This window comes from Phyllobates terribilis, unplaced genomic scaffold, assembly GCF_046119375.1.
Source record: "Phyllobates terribilis strain yellow unplaced genomic scaffold, ASM4611937v1 Scaffold_2__4_contigs__length_985480577, whole genome shotgun sequence".
In the NCBI taxonomy this organism is placed as follows: domain Eukaryota; kingdom Metazoa; phylum Chordata; class Amphibia; order Anura; family Dendrobatidae; genus Phyllobates; species Phyllobates terribilis.
Genome location: NW_027362762.1, coordinates 148,276,490 through 148,292,915, shown reverse-complemented (window position 1 = coordinate 148,292,915; position 16,426 = coordinate 148,276,490). Strand labels below are relative to the sequence as shown.

Below are 16,426 nucleotides of genomic sequence, written 5' to 3'. Positions count from 1 at the left end.
TACCATTAATGCATGTTTTATAATGCTAAAGGCATGAAGGCTGACATAAACCACTATGTGGTTTCATACTGTATGCATTTCATGCTTAGAGTATACAGACTTCACATGTACAAACATTAATAGAGCTCATCAGTAATATTACAGTGATTGTCAGTGAAATCAATATTAATATATTAAATTCATATTCTCTCTATCTGTATTCATAAAGACAACATCATCAGACCTAGGAACTAGTGCCACAGTAAATCTCAGAGTATATTTAATGTGTGACTATTTACTCCTGTGCTGATGATGTAATTAGCTTTTTATAAACCTCAGGCTATCTCCTGTTTGTAGTGCCATTGTTCTTATTTGCTTGACTTGCGTTAAGGAGACAAACAGCACAAGTGTACCCAGTGCCCCCAGCCTGCCCAGCGCCCCCAGCCTGCTGAGCACCCCCAACCCGTCGAGCGTTCCCAGCCTGCCCAGCGACCCCAGCCTGCCAAGCGTCCCCAGCCTGCCCAGCGTCCCCAGCCTGCCCAGCGACCACAGCCTGCCCAGCGACCCCAGCCTGCCCATTGACCCCAGCCTGCCAAGCGACCCCAGCTTGCCCAGTGTCCCCAGCCTGCCCAGCGTCCCCACCCTGCCCAGCGTTCCCAGCCTGCCCAGCGTCCCCAGCCTGCCCAGCGTCCCCAGTCTGCCGAGCGTCCCCAGCCTGCCCAGCGACCCCAGCCTGCCCAGGGTCCCCAGCCTGCCGAGCGACCCCAGCCTGCCCAGCGTCCCCAGCCTGCCGAGCGACCCCAGCCTGCCCAGTGTCCCCAGCCTGCCCAGCGACCCCAGCCTGCCCAGCGACCCCAGCCTGCCCAGCGACCCCAACCTGCCCAGCGTCCCCAGCCTGCGTTACCCACACTCTGCCCTCTCTGTGCAGCTGCCTGGGGTTGTGCAGATGGCAGGCATATTTCTGCATGTGAATGGATCACAGTGAGTGGGATGGAGCAGGTGCTTGGCTTACTGTGAACATTATTCTACTCAAGTGAGTGTGTGCATGTTTTCCTAGAGAGGGAATTACTGTATTTGCACAGAGTCACTTACACATTGATTGCTATAGGGTTATTTCAGCCCTGAGTTGTGCATTTAAGATGTACTTGGATACTATTGTAATAAATCCTGTTTTAAAATGTTCCCTTTAATTCACTGGCGAAAACAGCCGAAAAGGGGCCCCTGTGCAACAACAGTATATGGGCCCTTTACAGTCCAATAGCTCACCATAATGGAACATTCCAGCTGCTTTGGAGGTGGAAATTGGCCCCCTTACCTCTTGGGCCCCTGCCCAGCTGCACAGGTTGCACCAATGATGTGTCCGCCCTTGCTTTAATGACTCCATATAGTGACAATTGCAGCACTATTTAGAGTAGCACAGCTTTGGGTCCTGTAGATCTAATGTAGCTGCAAGTCTACTGTTGCAAATATTTAGATGTATGTATAAATTTCCCATTACCATCTCATCCACCTCTATCATTAGGTCTCATCTGTGAACTACAGCTGTGTAACATATCCGAATGCAGTAAGTGTTGTGCATCCAGGAACCTCTGGCTCTAGTGTTATGCATTATTAGTGCTATCCAATAAAACTGTGTATTGTTCCCTAGCATGTGTTCAGGGTCTCTGAATGAGGTAATTGGGATTTGAGCAGCACTCAGTCTTGTATTTCCACTAGCTGCATTCACACACTGCAATGATTCTCCATAACCAGCACCTATTGTATATAGCAAAGCTCCAGGGCATGCTCATATCCTTCTGTCTTTAGGTTTCATTTAGCACAGAACACATAGCTGAATGCACACAGACTTGGTGTGTATGTAAGAATCCCTGATGGTTTTACTGTGTGTAGTCTGAACTATTGCAGGTTTTAAGCAGATTATATAGTAAAGCATTAGTCTAGACTCCAGCCTCTGATTAAAGCAGTGATGGTTTCAGCACCGGGGACAGCGCATTTGGCCTTCTATAACCAGATTCCCAGATTTCTATATGAGATGATGATCTAGTGCCAAGTTCTACTTATTAGAATGCTACATACATGACATTACATCTATTTTATATTTATGTTCTACCAAACGCTGTTGTAGACTTTTTTAGGATATGGGGCTTTAATAGAAATTATATAGATTTTTTTTTAGCTCCATGTACTGAGTATCTCTAGATTCAGTAAATCTGTAGATTCACCGTCTGGAATCAGTAAAGCTCGATCTAAAGTAACACTAAATGTATACATGACAGATATCTCAATGTATATTTAAACTAAGGGTTTAGGACAAGGGGTGGATGAAAGGGTGTAGGACAAGGGATGGATGAAATAGGCAGTCTTTTAGGGCATCATAGAGGGTTGTAGTAATTTATTAATTAAAAAGCCAATCAGTAGCTGCACCTCATTGGCTGATAATGCTGTAAATTTTGGGAATCCATTGATTAATTGCCCAGGACTAAAGGAATGTGGTGAGAGGAGCGGCACCTTTCACACAAAAATTGAGCTTTGCTTTGTCACAGTTGCCCATATTCACAGTTTGCAATGATTCTAATAGTACTTTTTGTCTATTATACCAAAAGTTCCCAGAATACAGAATGACAAATGTAGGTTGGGTGTGGGTAAGTTGCATTCTGAAACCCTTGCACAAGCCACCAATCGTGCATACACTTATTCAGTTCCTCTTATATTTATATGACACATGGTTAAATGCACCAGGAAATGCAGTGTAGCTGGGATGTGCCTCATTGTGTTGCTTCAAATAATTGCACCCATAGAAAATGGAGGTGGCTTAGATCACAAACGTGAATTTACAATTCTGCACTGTGTTCATTAAGCAAGTGTGCAATGTAAATCAGAGATAACCTGATGAGGCTGCATGTGCCGTGACAGTCGGTTACAGACAGTAGATCCCAGAGGACACCAAATTGTAGCAACTGTCGCCCATTAGTCTATCACCACCTACACTGAATATAGTGAAAACATATTTGGAATACTGTTCACCCACAACCACATTTCAGCTATCTTTCAGTCTGTTTAAATCTTAAAAGGATTGTTCACTTTTTTACTTACATGCATGTATTTAGGGCTACAAATTATTTTTGCAATTGGGTTCCATTAAAAATGTTGCCCCGTTTGCCTTCTTTAGCCTCTGTGTTATTCTGTTTATTACTGGCTGAAGAATGAGTTATCTGAGAATCTACCAGTGAGCTCTTTCAGATGGGAGAGTTTGTAACTCTTTGGGGTTGTTTTTGGTCTGAGTGCTGTCCTGGAAAAAACAACACTCTGACCAATGTTATTCAATGGGGCAGTGCAGATGAGCAATTTTTTTCGCTGACCAAATCTGCATGTGAAAAAACTCACAGTATGCAAAAGTTACTTCTGTAAATTGGATGAAATGTGGAGCCACAGTATAGCATCTGATTGCAATTCTGTCACATAGGAAACTTTAAATGGTCTTGTAAGTTATTAATTAATGCTGCTGTAGAAAAATAGATAGTATACGGATGACAAGTGAGAAAAAAATTGTACCACTCTTCTGGATAAAACGCTAAAAAAAATTTCGACGCTCATGTGAACCCACCCTTTTCTTTTTCTTAGCTCGCCTCAGCTGATGTATGATCATGGACCACATCAAAGTTGAATGTGCTGGGAGACAGCTTGTAAAGGCCAAACGGCACAATTTGTAATGAAACCCAATTATAAAAAATATATTTAATCCCATCTATATGTAGCTAAATAAAAAAAAGGCTAAATAAAGATCCACATTTGTAGAAATACATTAACATGATGCTTCATTGTCATTGATTTCAATTGGTTTTCCAGTGAAAGAAAAACATGGCTGCTGTCTTCTAAAAACAGCACTCAACCTTTTAATAACCTGAGGGTAAGATCATCCGGCACATAGAATAATGAGCACAAAAAGCAGTGTACTAAATTCTACCTATTTTAAAACTTAAAAGCATGCATTAAGGCTAATTTAGGCCTGATCAGACTCAAACGCATCTATAGACTGCTATGCAGTGTTGGACTGGGGTGCCAAGGACCACCAGTAACCAACTCCAGGGCCCCACTTTTCAGCTACATGCAAATGTGACATTATCCACAATCACAATTTTATGAACTGGGTAGATTATTAAATGAAAAAGATGCTTGCCTTTGTTTCTACATAGTGAGTCAAATATATAGTGGCAAGTACTGCTCATGTAAGAGGGTGGTGGCCCACCGGAGGATTCTCCTGCTCTCCTCAGGGCCAGTCCGAGTCTGCTGCTATGGAAACAGCCATAGGGCTTAAACTCTTTGTCGCCTATTTTTAATGAGGCCATATTATGGAGGTAGAGATGAAAAAAATGAAGACAGCACTCCTTCTTTAGAAAAGTCGATGGTGATTTATTAGCCCATAGGGGCTCCAGGCAATGCTTCGGCTCAAGGTGTGTGTATTATGGAAGTATCTAGAAGTTTTTCAGAGACCCCAGCAGCATTGCCTACTATAATAAGGAAATATAGAGCCTCCACGCCAGTGTACAAGATCTGTGCACACCACTTTGTCATGTACTTAGACCCTAAGTGTACAGTGTGTCTTACATGATGTACCCTCATCTGAATTCAGTCCTATAGACAGCAAGTTCCACCACATTACCAGGACTGTGTCCTCACTGACCCCGTCATTTACAGTATTTTTTTCTTATGCAGCTTTAACTTGAGCCTAATTGCACAAGGAGCGCATTACTGTTCTAAGAATTACGGGCATTGGTTTTATGAGGTAAATAATACTGTAGTGCTTGTCTCTGCAGTCTGATGCTCATGCCAGTGTGCGGTATTAGCTATTGTTGTGAGTCCCTGAAGATCACATTATACGCTTAGATTACTGATAAGAATTAAGAGTTTTACATTGGTAAGATGTGCATAGCATTGTATTACATTGCATAGCTGCAGTGTGCAAACTATCACATTATATTATTCGATGTATATCATATATATATATATATATATATATATATATATATATATATATATATATATATATAAATATATATATATATACATACTCTTCTCAACACCAAGAAGGAAAAGTTTGGACTTCTGGAAATCATAGGATGGGTAGACATGTTACTGATGGTTAAAGGATGGAAGCTAAATTTTCAAAACATTTTGATTTATTCAGTACCGAGTATGAGCAGCACTCGCCACAATATATGCACTTGAACCCCTTGGCTGCTATCAATGAGGTTAGTCATGGTTGTCTGAAGAATGTTCTGCTACATTGAATGCACTCAGTCACCCAAATCATTAAGATCCGATGCTGGTAGCTCTCTTTGCTATTGCAATGACGTCCTAGATGGGGAAGATGAGATGCAATGACAGCCTAGATGGGGAAGATGAGATGCAATGACAGCCTAGATGGGGTAGATGAGATGCAATGACAGCCTAGATGGGGAAGATGAGATGCAATGACAGCCTAGATGGGGTAGATGAGATGCAATGACGTCCTAGATGGGGTAGATGAGATGCAATGACGTCCTAGATGGGGAAGATGAGATGCAATGACAGCCTAGATGGGGTAGATGAGATGCAATGACGTTCTAGATGGGGAAGATGAGATGCAATGACAGCCTAGATGGGGAAGATGAGATGCAATGACAGCCTAGATGGGGAAGATGAGATGCAATGACAGCCTAGATGGGGTAGATGAGATGCAATGACGTCCTAGATGGGGTAGATGAGATGCAATGACGTCCTAGATGGGGAAGATGAGATGCAATGACAGCCTAGATGGGGTAGATGAGATGCAATGACGTTCTAGATGGGGAAGATGAGATGCAATAACAGCCTAGATGGGGAAGATGAGATGCAATGACGTTCTAGATGGGGTAGATGAGATGCAATGACAGCCTAGATGAGGTAGATGAGATGCAATGACGTCATAGATGGGGTAGATGAGATGCAATGACGTCCTAGATGGGGTTGATGAGATAAAATGGCATCCTAGATGGGGAAGATGAGATACAATGACGTCCTACATGGGGTTGATGAGATACAATGACATCCTAGATAGGGTTGATGAGATACAATGACTTCCTAGATGATGTAGATGAGATGCAATGACGTCCTAGATTGGGTAGATGAGATAAAATGACGTCCTAGATGGGGTAGATGAGAGATAAGTCTAGAGGCGTGGTAGATACCATGGCCTTAAGCATCTCCCGACTTGTCCCAGATTTACACAATAGGAGACATCATTGGTCAGCAATTGCAAAGGGAGCTATATCCCAAAGTGGTTTGAAAAGTCACATGGAAGAGTTGAAAAATAAATAATATATATATATATATATATATATATATATATATATATATATATATATATACTAGATGGTGGCCCGATTCTAACGCATCGGGTATTCTAGAATATGTATGCGGCCAACCGGTCGCGACTAATAAGCGAAGCAGTGTTTAAATGGGTTGTGCACTACTTTAAATTAACCCCCCAATGTATCCCCCCGGGGCCCCTAATGAATTTTGTATTTACGTCATGTTGTCAATACTGCTTGTGACAACATCGCTGACCACGCGGCAAGTGTGAAGGGAGGACCGGGGAGCGAGGCCGCCGGTCGGGGTACTTCTGCTGCGAGCAGCCGGTAGATGACCGGCTAGCACCGGTCATCTCCCGACTGCATCGCTGCTGACCTCCATGCGGCTACCGTCGGGAGATGAGCGGCTAGGGCCACTGATCTCCCGACGGCAAGTGTGAAGGGAGGACCGGGGAGCGGCGCCTCCTAGGCTGCCGGTCGGGATACTTCTGCTGCGAGCTAGCACCGGTCATCTCCCGGCTGCATCGCCGCTGACCTCCGTGCGGCAGATGAGCCGCTAACGGCCGCCATCTTGTTCTGAAATCCCGCGTCGCTGATTGGCCGCGGCCGGACCAATCAGCGACGCGGGATTTCCTGGACGGACAGACAGACGGGATAAGCCGATTATATATATATATATATATATATATATATATATATATATATATATATATATATATATATATATATACACAGTAACATCATGTTTACTTTTACATATAAGTTGAATGGGAGGTTTCCTTTGAGGAGATTTAGGAACAATAGAGTGAGCTATAGTTTCCAAGACATGGTGAAGACATTGGTCCTGATTCATCAAGAGTTGGAGTCATGACCGGCATATTGGAGTCAGCTGCTCCTGATTCATTAAGAGGCACACACATCTTAATGAATCTGGCACACCTAATAAGTGGCCTGCGCTTCACCACAAATCCTGCTTCAGTCAGGGACTGGAGTTAGAATTCTATCATAGGGAATGCAACAGCTTGTCATGAATTAAATGAGTTGTAGCGTCACAACCCCGTTCCAGCTCTTCCCAATTTGGCAGAGAAACGTCGAAAGGCACAACATTTTTTTCGCAACTGCTCAGGAATTTTGAGATTTTTCAAAGTGATTTATGCCTCTTTCTTCTATTATGCCAGAATACTAGCGCAATTGCTTTGATGAATCAGGGCCATTGTGTTCATAATTGGACATTTACTTTAATACAGCTATAGATATTGCCCAGCTTATTGTGATGAGATAAACACTGCCTGCCCCCAATGATCGTAAACTATATCTAAATCGCTGTCATTGTGCTTTTTTGACCCCAGAATACTTATGAATCCTTTTTCTTTACAGGTTTAAAATTACGAATTGGACAGAATTTCCTTACCTAAGTTCCATATTTTTCCTATGAACTATTATGGCATGTCTACATGATACCCGTACTCCCTCACCCTCCTTTGCCAGCCTTCTCTCAGATGGACCAATAAGACATTTGGACATTGATACACCACCTGGCTGCACCCCAGAACAAGAACTGACCCCCACACAATGTGTATTGCGTGATATGGTACGAACAGAAGTCACACTTCCAAATGATGATCCTTCATCTCCCCTTACGCACAGCGTACCCCAAGATCCCCAGGAACCTGAGGACAGAGGTGGTGGGGGTGCAGCAGGCGGTCCAGGAGATGACAGACCATGTCGTGCCCTTGGAGACAGCCGCATGCAATGTCAGGCTGGAGTTGGGTTTTTGGGTGGACTTTTTGGCTGTCTGAGGCCAGTGTGGGCTATGATTGGTAAAACATATTCAACTGAACACAAACAACAAGAAGGTAGGAGACAATTTACAGTGTCAGTATGTGATGGCAGTTGTAAAAATCTAATGTACAAGATGTGTCAGTTGCTAGACTTATGTCTGGACTCTACTGTTTGACTATTTCTATACTCTAAACCACAATTTATGTAAATGAGCCAAAAAGCATAATTATAAATAACTCCAATAAAGAAAAAACTTTTACTCAGGCCACGTAAAATCTGCAATAATTTTATTTATACAATTAAAGTAGATAAGCTAATATCATAAAAACATAATGAGATAGCAGAGATGAAACTAAAAATGGGTATACGGGGAAAAGGAGTGTGAATTTCTTACACAAATTATAATAGGTATGATATACTAAATCCTGCAGATCAATGATAGATATGGCAATCCACAGGCATATGTACGACCAAAATCATCCTCCTAGGATTACCTAAGGATCAAGTTTTGAATTCCGTGATACATATAATATACAATGATCAAAAGTGTATATGCAGGAGAGTATAACCTTAAGGATATACGTCCCACTAGGGACCTACTTCACCCGACGCACGTTTCGCACTGAAATGCTTCATCCAAGGGTTTTTCTTTTGCTTTTCTTTATTGGAGTTATTTCTAGTCTCATGCAAAACATGACCTCTTCCCCCATGCTTTTATGGCTTTTCATAGGTTAATGGTAAACTATATCCATTGCAATGTCCCTTTTATAATATTGACAGTTTGCATTAGTATGTATCTTAAAGTGAAAGCTCCTAAATGTATGTATGAAATTCATTATATAATTATTAGGACTAAATAACTTGGCTGACTTAATAGTTTACAACACTGTTCTAAGCAGTCGTACAAAATTAGAAAAACTTGGCTGCTTTATTTTAGAACCAGTGTCACAACTGTCCACTGGTTGTGTCTGGTATTGCAGGTCAACTATATTGAATACAAAGGCGTTGAGCTGCCATACAACGCACAACCTGGGTAAAGGCTTGAAGCTGTTTTTAGAAAGGAGTAGTCAAGTTTTTCAAAACTTGGACTATGACTTAAAGTTTTAGTTAATTATTCAGCTAAGTTATACTGGACTGGTACAATAGATAATTAAATACTAAGAAAAAGGTCAAAACTATACCTTGTTTTTTTTACTACATTTACAAACTTGTCTTTTGTCAAGAAAACTCTTGGGAAGTTCCTTTTGAAGAGATTCAGGATCTGCAGTGGGTGGGCAGTGGTGCCCAAGGAGCTGTCTTCCTCGGAAAATTTCATGGTGAAGAAGTTGCTGTAAAAAAAGTTAGAGACATAAAAGAGACAGACATTAAACACCTGCGGAAACTGAAGCACCCCAATATCATCACCTTCAAGTGAGTAACGTATTAATGTACCAAATGTAACATTGCACAAATGCACTTAGAGAAGATATTGCCTTGTAAATTGTACAGTATTCCAGGGATTAAGCACATAAAACAAAAGACAAGTACAATAAAGATTAACTAAATAAATGACTGACCATTTACTGGAGTAAATCTTTGTGAAAGAATTTATTGCAATCCGACCCGTGAAAAACAGAAATTGCCAACATTTTGGCCGTATAGGGCCTTTATCAAGGTATCTGTGTGCAGAGTGGTTGGGAGACTGGAGCGGAACTAGTTGCACCGTGGCCACAACATTCTTCTGAGCACCAATTTATAATAGCAATGAGAGCGAGCTTATTCATTCTTGACTATACACTGGAGCGAGAACTCTACCCCTGAGAACTTACAATCTACAAGGCTGCAATTATATGCAATGTTTGACTGCAGGAACTCTAAGTAACATATTCACTTAATGTTATTCTCCCAGGAAGCTGAGATATTGGCTCTTGTTTTACTGGATTCTCACACTGGGTGGTCAGTGTTTACCTGTAAGGACTCATACTTATCTGCGAGAAAAACGGACGAGTGCAATCCGATAAAAAATCGAATTGCACTCTGACTAATGTTATTCTATGATTGCCTGCTCACCTGCGATTTTTTTCTCAGCTCATATCAGACTGAGAAAATTCACAGCATGCTGCGAGTGGCCACGTATATCAGACAAAACTCGCCAATGCAAGTCAATAGGTGGGAGAAAAAAATTTGCACGGCACTCGGACCATGCGTGTGCTGTCTGATTTTTACTCATCCATCTCATAGAAAACCCGACATTTCATCAGCCGCGTACAGTAAAATCACAGCGTGACAAGTCATAATAGAATAGATATATATATACATAGAATAGATAGATATAAAGATGTCAGTGACATATATAATAAGTACAGTGCGTGTGTAGCTTACTGTACTTGTACTTAATTAATAAGTGAATACATTTCTGAAAAAAATGGCATGAAATCCCTTGAAATTTTATTAACCAGCAGAGGGAAAGCGGACAGCTGGGGCTAATGTTTATAGCCTGCGGAGGGGGTAATACCCATGGAGCTTCTCAGGCTATTAATATCAGCTCACAGCTGTATACTTAGCCTTTACTGGTTATGAAAATGACGGCCGCCCAAATAAATGACGTGGGGCCCCCTACAATTAATAACCAGCAATGGCTAGGCAGACAGCTGCGAGCTGATATTAATAGGCTAGGAAGCGGCCATAGATATTGACCCCCTCCTAGACTAAAAACATCAGCCCTCAGCCGCCCCTGAAATGGCGCATCCATAAGATGCACCAAATCTGGCGCTTAGCCTCCACTCTTCCCACTTTCCCTGGTGCAGTGGAAAGTGGCTTAATAGGGTTGTGGTTGATGTCAGCTTTGTTTTGGCTACTGAAATCAAGACCAGGGGTTAGTAATGGAAAGGCATTCATAAATGCCACCATTACTAGCCCCATAGTCAAATGCCCCCATCACTAGCCCCATAGACAAATTGTTTAAAAAAAAACCCAGAATAAAGTCCTTAAAGTCCAGTTCCATTTGAAATAATGACACAGACTCCTCTATTGAATTAAAAATAAAAAAAAAGTTATAATCACCTTTAATGGCCAATCCATTGAAGCCCATGTCCCCTATAAAAAAAAAAAATAATAATAAAGCAAGATAATCCTCACCTGTCCCTGACGTGAAGATAATAATCCATTTGTTCATAGACTACTCTAGCTCTGCTATATCTAGATGGCAGGCTGAACGCAGGCATGATGTGAGCGTTCAGCCTGTCAGGCTGCGGATACACTGAGCTGCGCGTGCTTGCCCAGCTCAGTGCCTCACTGTGACGTGATATATTTGAGCGGAGTTCATACCCATAATAATCAGTTCACCTCACTGACGTACTGCGAGCATGAGAAAGTTCTCACGCTCACAGTGCTGTCAGATAGGTCAGCGGAGTTCAGAGCTAATGAACCCCGTTCACCTCAGTAACGTCAGTGAGAACATTCCCATGGCGCTCGCACTGACATCGTGGGTATGAACTCCGCTCAACTTTATCATGTCACCGCAAAGCACTGAGCTGCGCAAGCACGCACAGCTCAGTGTCTCTGCTGTCTGACAGGCTGAATGTTCATATCATGCCAGCTTTCAGCGTGCCAAATAGATGCAGCAGAGCTAGAGTCGTCTATGGACAAATTGATTATTATCTTCACGTTGGGGACATTTGAGGATTATCTTTCTTTATTATTTTATTTTTTTACATGGGACATGGGCAGGTTTCGTGGACCCCGGGCGAAAGAGTCTCAGAAGGCCCCTTTAACACATACCACAATTCATGATGCACAGTTACGGCAGAGAAATATATAAATAGTACAAGGCCAAATATTTCACTTACTTCTTACATTACATGAGTAATATCTATTGTAAATTCTAAAACATCTCAGAAACTGGCGAATCCTCACAGCTCACAGTGCAGACCGGACAGTATAGTCCTCCATACAGTATTATGCGCCCCATATAATGCTCCATAGAGAATACTGGCCCCCATATAATGCTCTATATGGATACTGACCCCCATATAATACTCCATACAGGATACTGGCCCCCATATAATGCTCCATAAAGGATACTCTCCCCAATATAATGCTCCATACAGGATGCTGGCCCCCGTATAATGCTCCATTCAGGATACTGGCTACCATATAATGCTCCATACCCGATACTGGCCTAAATACAATGCTCCATGCAGGATTCTGGCCCCCATATAATGCTCCATGCAGAATACTGGCCCCCATATAATGCTCCATGCAGAATACTGGCCCCCATATAATGCTCCATGCAGATTACTAGCCCCCATATAATGCTCTATGCAGAATACTGGTCCCCATATAATGCTCCATGCAGAATACTGGCCCCCATATAATGCTCCATGCAGACAACTGGCCCCCTATAATGCTCCATGCAGAATACTGGCCCCCATATAATTCTCCATGCAGATTACTGGCCTCCATATAATGCTGCATGCAGAATACTGGCCCCCATATAATGCTGCATGCTGTATGGGCCCCATATAGTGCTGCATGCTGTATGGGCCCCATATAATGCTGCTGGCTGTATGGGCCCCCATATAATGCTGCATGCTGAATGGCCCCCATATGCTGTATGGCCCCCATATAATGCTGCAGGCTGTATGGGCTCCATATGCTGCTGTATGGCCCCCATATAATGCTGCAGGCTGTATTGGCCCCCATATAATGCTGCAGGCAGTATGCCCCCCATATGCTGTATGGCCCCTATATAATGCTGCTGGCTGTATGGGCCCCCATATGCTGTATGGCCCCCATATGCTGTATGGCCCCCATATAATGCTCCATGCTTCCATGCATAAAAAAATCAAATACTCACCTCACATCTCCTGCTGCCGCTGCTCTGCTCCGGACTCCTCAGCGTCGCCGTCTTCTCGTTCTCTGTGTTGTGACTGCTCAGCAGAGGATGCGCTGGAAAGACGTCATCGCGCCCTCTGGCCTGAGACGTCACAGTCAATAGACGTGGAAGAGCCCAGAGCTACGGGGAACGGGGAGTGGTAAATATTGTGCCGGCTGGGGCCCTGAGCAAGTGGAGGAGGCCCACTTGCGGGCGCTGGCTTCTCTGCTCACAGGCCCCATAGCGCACCGGGGTGCTCGACGGCGAGTGGGCCTCCCCGACTTCTCAGGGCCCCGGCACTTGCCCGGGTGCTGACGTCGGGCCTGGAAATGGGCTTCAATGGATTGGGCGTTATGGTAAGTATAAGGCTTTTTGGTAAATGTAGATTTAATAAAGGAGTCTGTGTTTTTATGTCAAATAAAGGACTTTATTCTGAGTATTTTTTCTTTTAAACAATTTGACTATGGGGTTAATAATGGGGGTGTCTTATAGACGCCTCTCCATTATTAACCCCTGGGTTTGATGTCAGCTGTCAATACAAAGCTGACATCAACCCCCACCCTATTACCCCACTTGCCACCGCACCAAGGCAAGTGGGAAGAACGGAGGCTAAGCGCCAGATTTGGCGCATCTTATGGATGCACCATTTCTGGGGCAGCTGAGAGCTGATGTTTTTAGCCTAGGAGGGGGCCAATATTCATGGTCCCTTCCTAGCCTATTAATATCAGCCCTCAACTATCTGTCTAGCCTTTGCTGGTTATTAATTATAGGGGGCCCATGTAATTTTTGGGGGGGTCCCCCATTTTAATAATCAGTAAAGGCTAAGTATACAGCTGTGAGCTGATATTAATAGCCTGGGAAGCTCCAAGGGTATTAACCCCTTCCCAGGCTATAAACATCAGCTCCAGCTGTAAGCTTTCCTCTGCTGGCTAATAAAATTTCAGGGGATACCACGCCATTTTATATATAAATATAAAATATATATAAACATATATAAATATTTCTTTGGAAAACTATGTGTAAATGACAGAGAATTTCTCTATGTAAAAGTTCATGTTAAAATCGCATTGCAATCGGATCGCACTCACATGTCAGTCGGATGTTATTCGGATGCTATATGAGAAAAATCGCATTGTACTCCCATGAAAATCGCATCACACTTGCATGACACTCGTCCGACTTTTCAGAAATGATATCTGACTGTATTTTTTTACGACGATGGGTATGAGCCCTAACATTTATTCTCTGTCCAATAAAATAGTAACTCTGCAGGATAAGCCTCTTCAATATAAGCGAGCAGGTATTTTATCATCCAAAAAAAGTTAGCAGGGGGGGCGTGTAGCTGCTGAAGGAGAAGGACATCAAGCTGGGAGCTCCCTGAGTCTAACTCTCAATTTCAGCAATTAAAACAAGTTTCTCGGGTCCATCCACCGTTCTCAGGTGACAACCCAGGATCGGAAGGCATCCCGTGGAGAGCCTCCAAGAGCAGCGGTACCGATTTCTGAGGTCGGGCCTACCTGGATCCCTGAAGCCGCGGTCTTTCCTGCTGGGCAGTCCTGGAGCCCGCCCAGGAGGGTGCCGGCGGTCCTGACTGGGGTGGTCACGCGTAGGATCTGAGGATGGCTTGGAGCTCGGCTCCCTCCTGCCGCAAAGGACAAGAGACGGTGACCGGAGAGAAGCGCTGCGACTGCTGAGTCGCTGTCCGGTAAGATCCGGAGCGGAGGTAGGGGAAGACCCTGAGCCGCATCTGCCGCCTGAGGGGGTTTCTCGCCACAGAAGCGCCCGTCATCTTGGGGAGAGTGAGACCCGAGGAGAAGCTGGTTATTAACAGCACAGACTCTGCCAGAGGCCACAATAAATCCACGCTGGGCAATCCAATAGAACCGAGTCCTATATGTGGCATCACCCTTCCACTATAAAACCTCTATAGACACATAGATACTGCTCTATAGGTGTAAAAAAAAAAAAAAAAGCCTGTTCACATGAAAATCCTGCAGTGGGCTCCTTTCCTCCATTTCCTAATATACTGAAGCTCTCTAATATCACCATCACAGAATTTCTGGCGGCATCTTGTGGATATATGCAAAATAACACCATAACCAGTCTTAACCCGGTACTGCATCCAAGATTTATTACTGCTACCTTCTAATACCCAGCCACGGTGTGGCATAAAATCAATAAAATCTATAAATGGACAATAGGCCGTCAGTTTGCTCTGATGACCATGAAATAAGAACAACCTGCAAAATATGAATCTGTAAGTCTTCCGGTTCAGGCGCCGACCATGTGAATTCTAATTAACCGCTTATGTTCTCCCCTATGGTTTCCCAATTAACCATCTGATCCCCACATTCAGAACCTTCAAGGTCTTTGTTATCGTCACCTAACTGAAGGCTATCTTTAAATACCAACTTTTGTGTTTATGGACCTCTACCTCCTTCGTAGTGGGCAAAAGCAGCCCACCTCTTCTAGCCATATTGACATTCTAATCATACCAAGATGGCCTCAATTCTTGATCAAGAGAAATAACTCTCCTAAATAGATGGTGATGAGGAGGCATGCCACTCCCTTAGACCACCCCGCACCTCTTCGGTATGGAAAGGGGACACACAAATGGACCCATTGGAACTGGCAGCTGAGGTCATAGCTAAATTGCTACCGGAAATTAAATCTATCATTCAATCTACACTTAATTCTGCCCTGATGGACTTACTGATTAGGCAAGATGAACAAGCTGAACAGCTGACTGATTTAGAATCGCGGGTATCGACCATTGAGGATGACTCAAAGGAGGACCAAGCAAAAGTGACAGCTATTGCTCGTGAAAACATGATCCTGAGAGACCGTATTGATGACCTGGAGATTCGCTCCCGGCGGAGCAATTTGCGTCTGGTGGGACTACCGGAATCATATCCCCAAAGTGTTCTGAAACCACTGTGTGAAAACGATATCCCAAAGGCTCTAAAATTACATGAGGGCAGAAAGGTGGAAAGAGTACACAGGATTGGCTCCCCACCCTCAACATCCACGAACCGGGACACATCCAGACCTAGACAGGTCATCATGAAATTTCTGGATTTTAACGACAAAGCAGACATTATACGAGCTTATAAACAACTCAATCACCCTTTGTTCATTCAGGGTCATAAAATTTTACTCTTTGAGGATTATTCCATTGAGGTGACCAGAAAACGCTAAGCATTTAGCTCCATCTGCACTAGACTCCATAAAGAAAAGGTCATCTTTCAACTCTGCTACCCAGCTACTCTACGATTGAAAGACTCAAATGGCTCTTTTTGTGAATTCATATCTCTGGACAAAGCCAAAACTTTTGTCAATATAACCTGCTGTGCCCAGGGGTCAGCCCGGATCGGACCCCTCAAGATCAAGATGATAACAAGGCTTCATGTCTAAGAACTTCAGAGAGATTCGGAAGTCAGACAGGTAAAGGAGAACGGAGACCTAACAAAAACATGACAAA

General features: G+C 43.4%; 1 protein-coding gene across 5 annotated transcripts in view; it reads left to right on the top strand.

The window, feature by feature from the left end:
* The window catches only part of MAP3K12 (mitogen-activated protein kinase kinase kinase 12), a 226,305-nt gene that overhangs the window by 121,780 nt on the left and 88,099 nt on the right, over positions 1-16,426 (top strand). For all 5 annotated transcript variants that reach the window (XR_012270379.1, XM_073662959.1, XM_073662962.1 and 2 more), the window contains exons 2-3: positions 7,686-8,164; positions 9,314-9,500. Coding sequence is in view for 4 of the 5 variants with exons in the window: in XM_073662959.1 (XP_073519060.1) it covers positions 7,750-8,164; positions 9,314-9,500 (602 nt within the window). In the remaining variant the exon portion in view is untranslated. The remainder of the gene's footprint in view (positions 1-7,685; positions 8,165-9,313; positions 9,501-16,426) is intronic.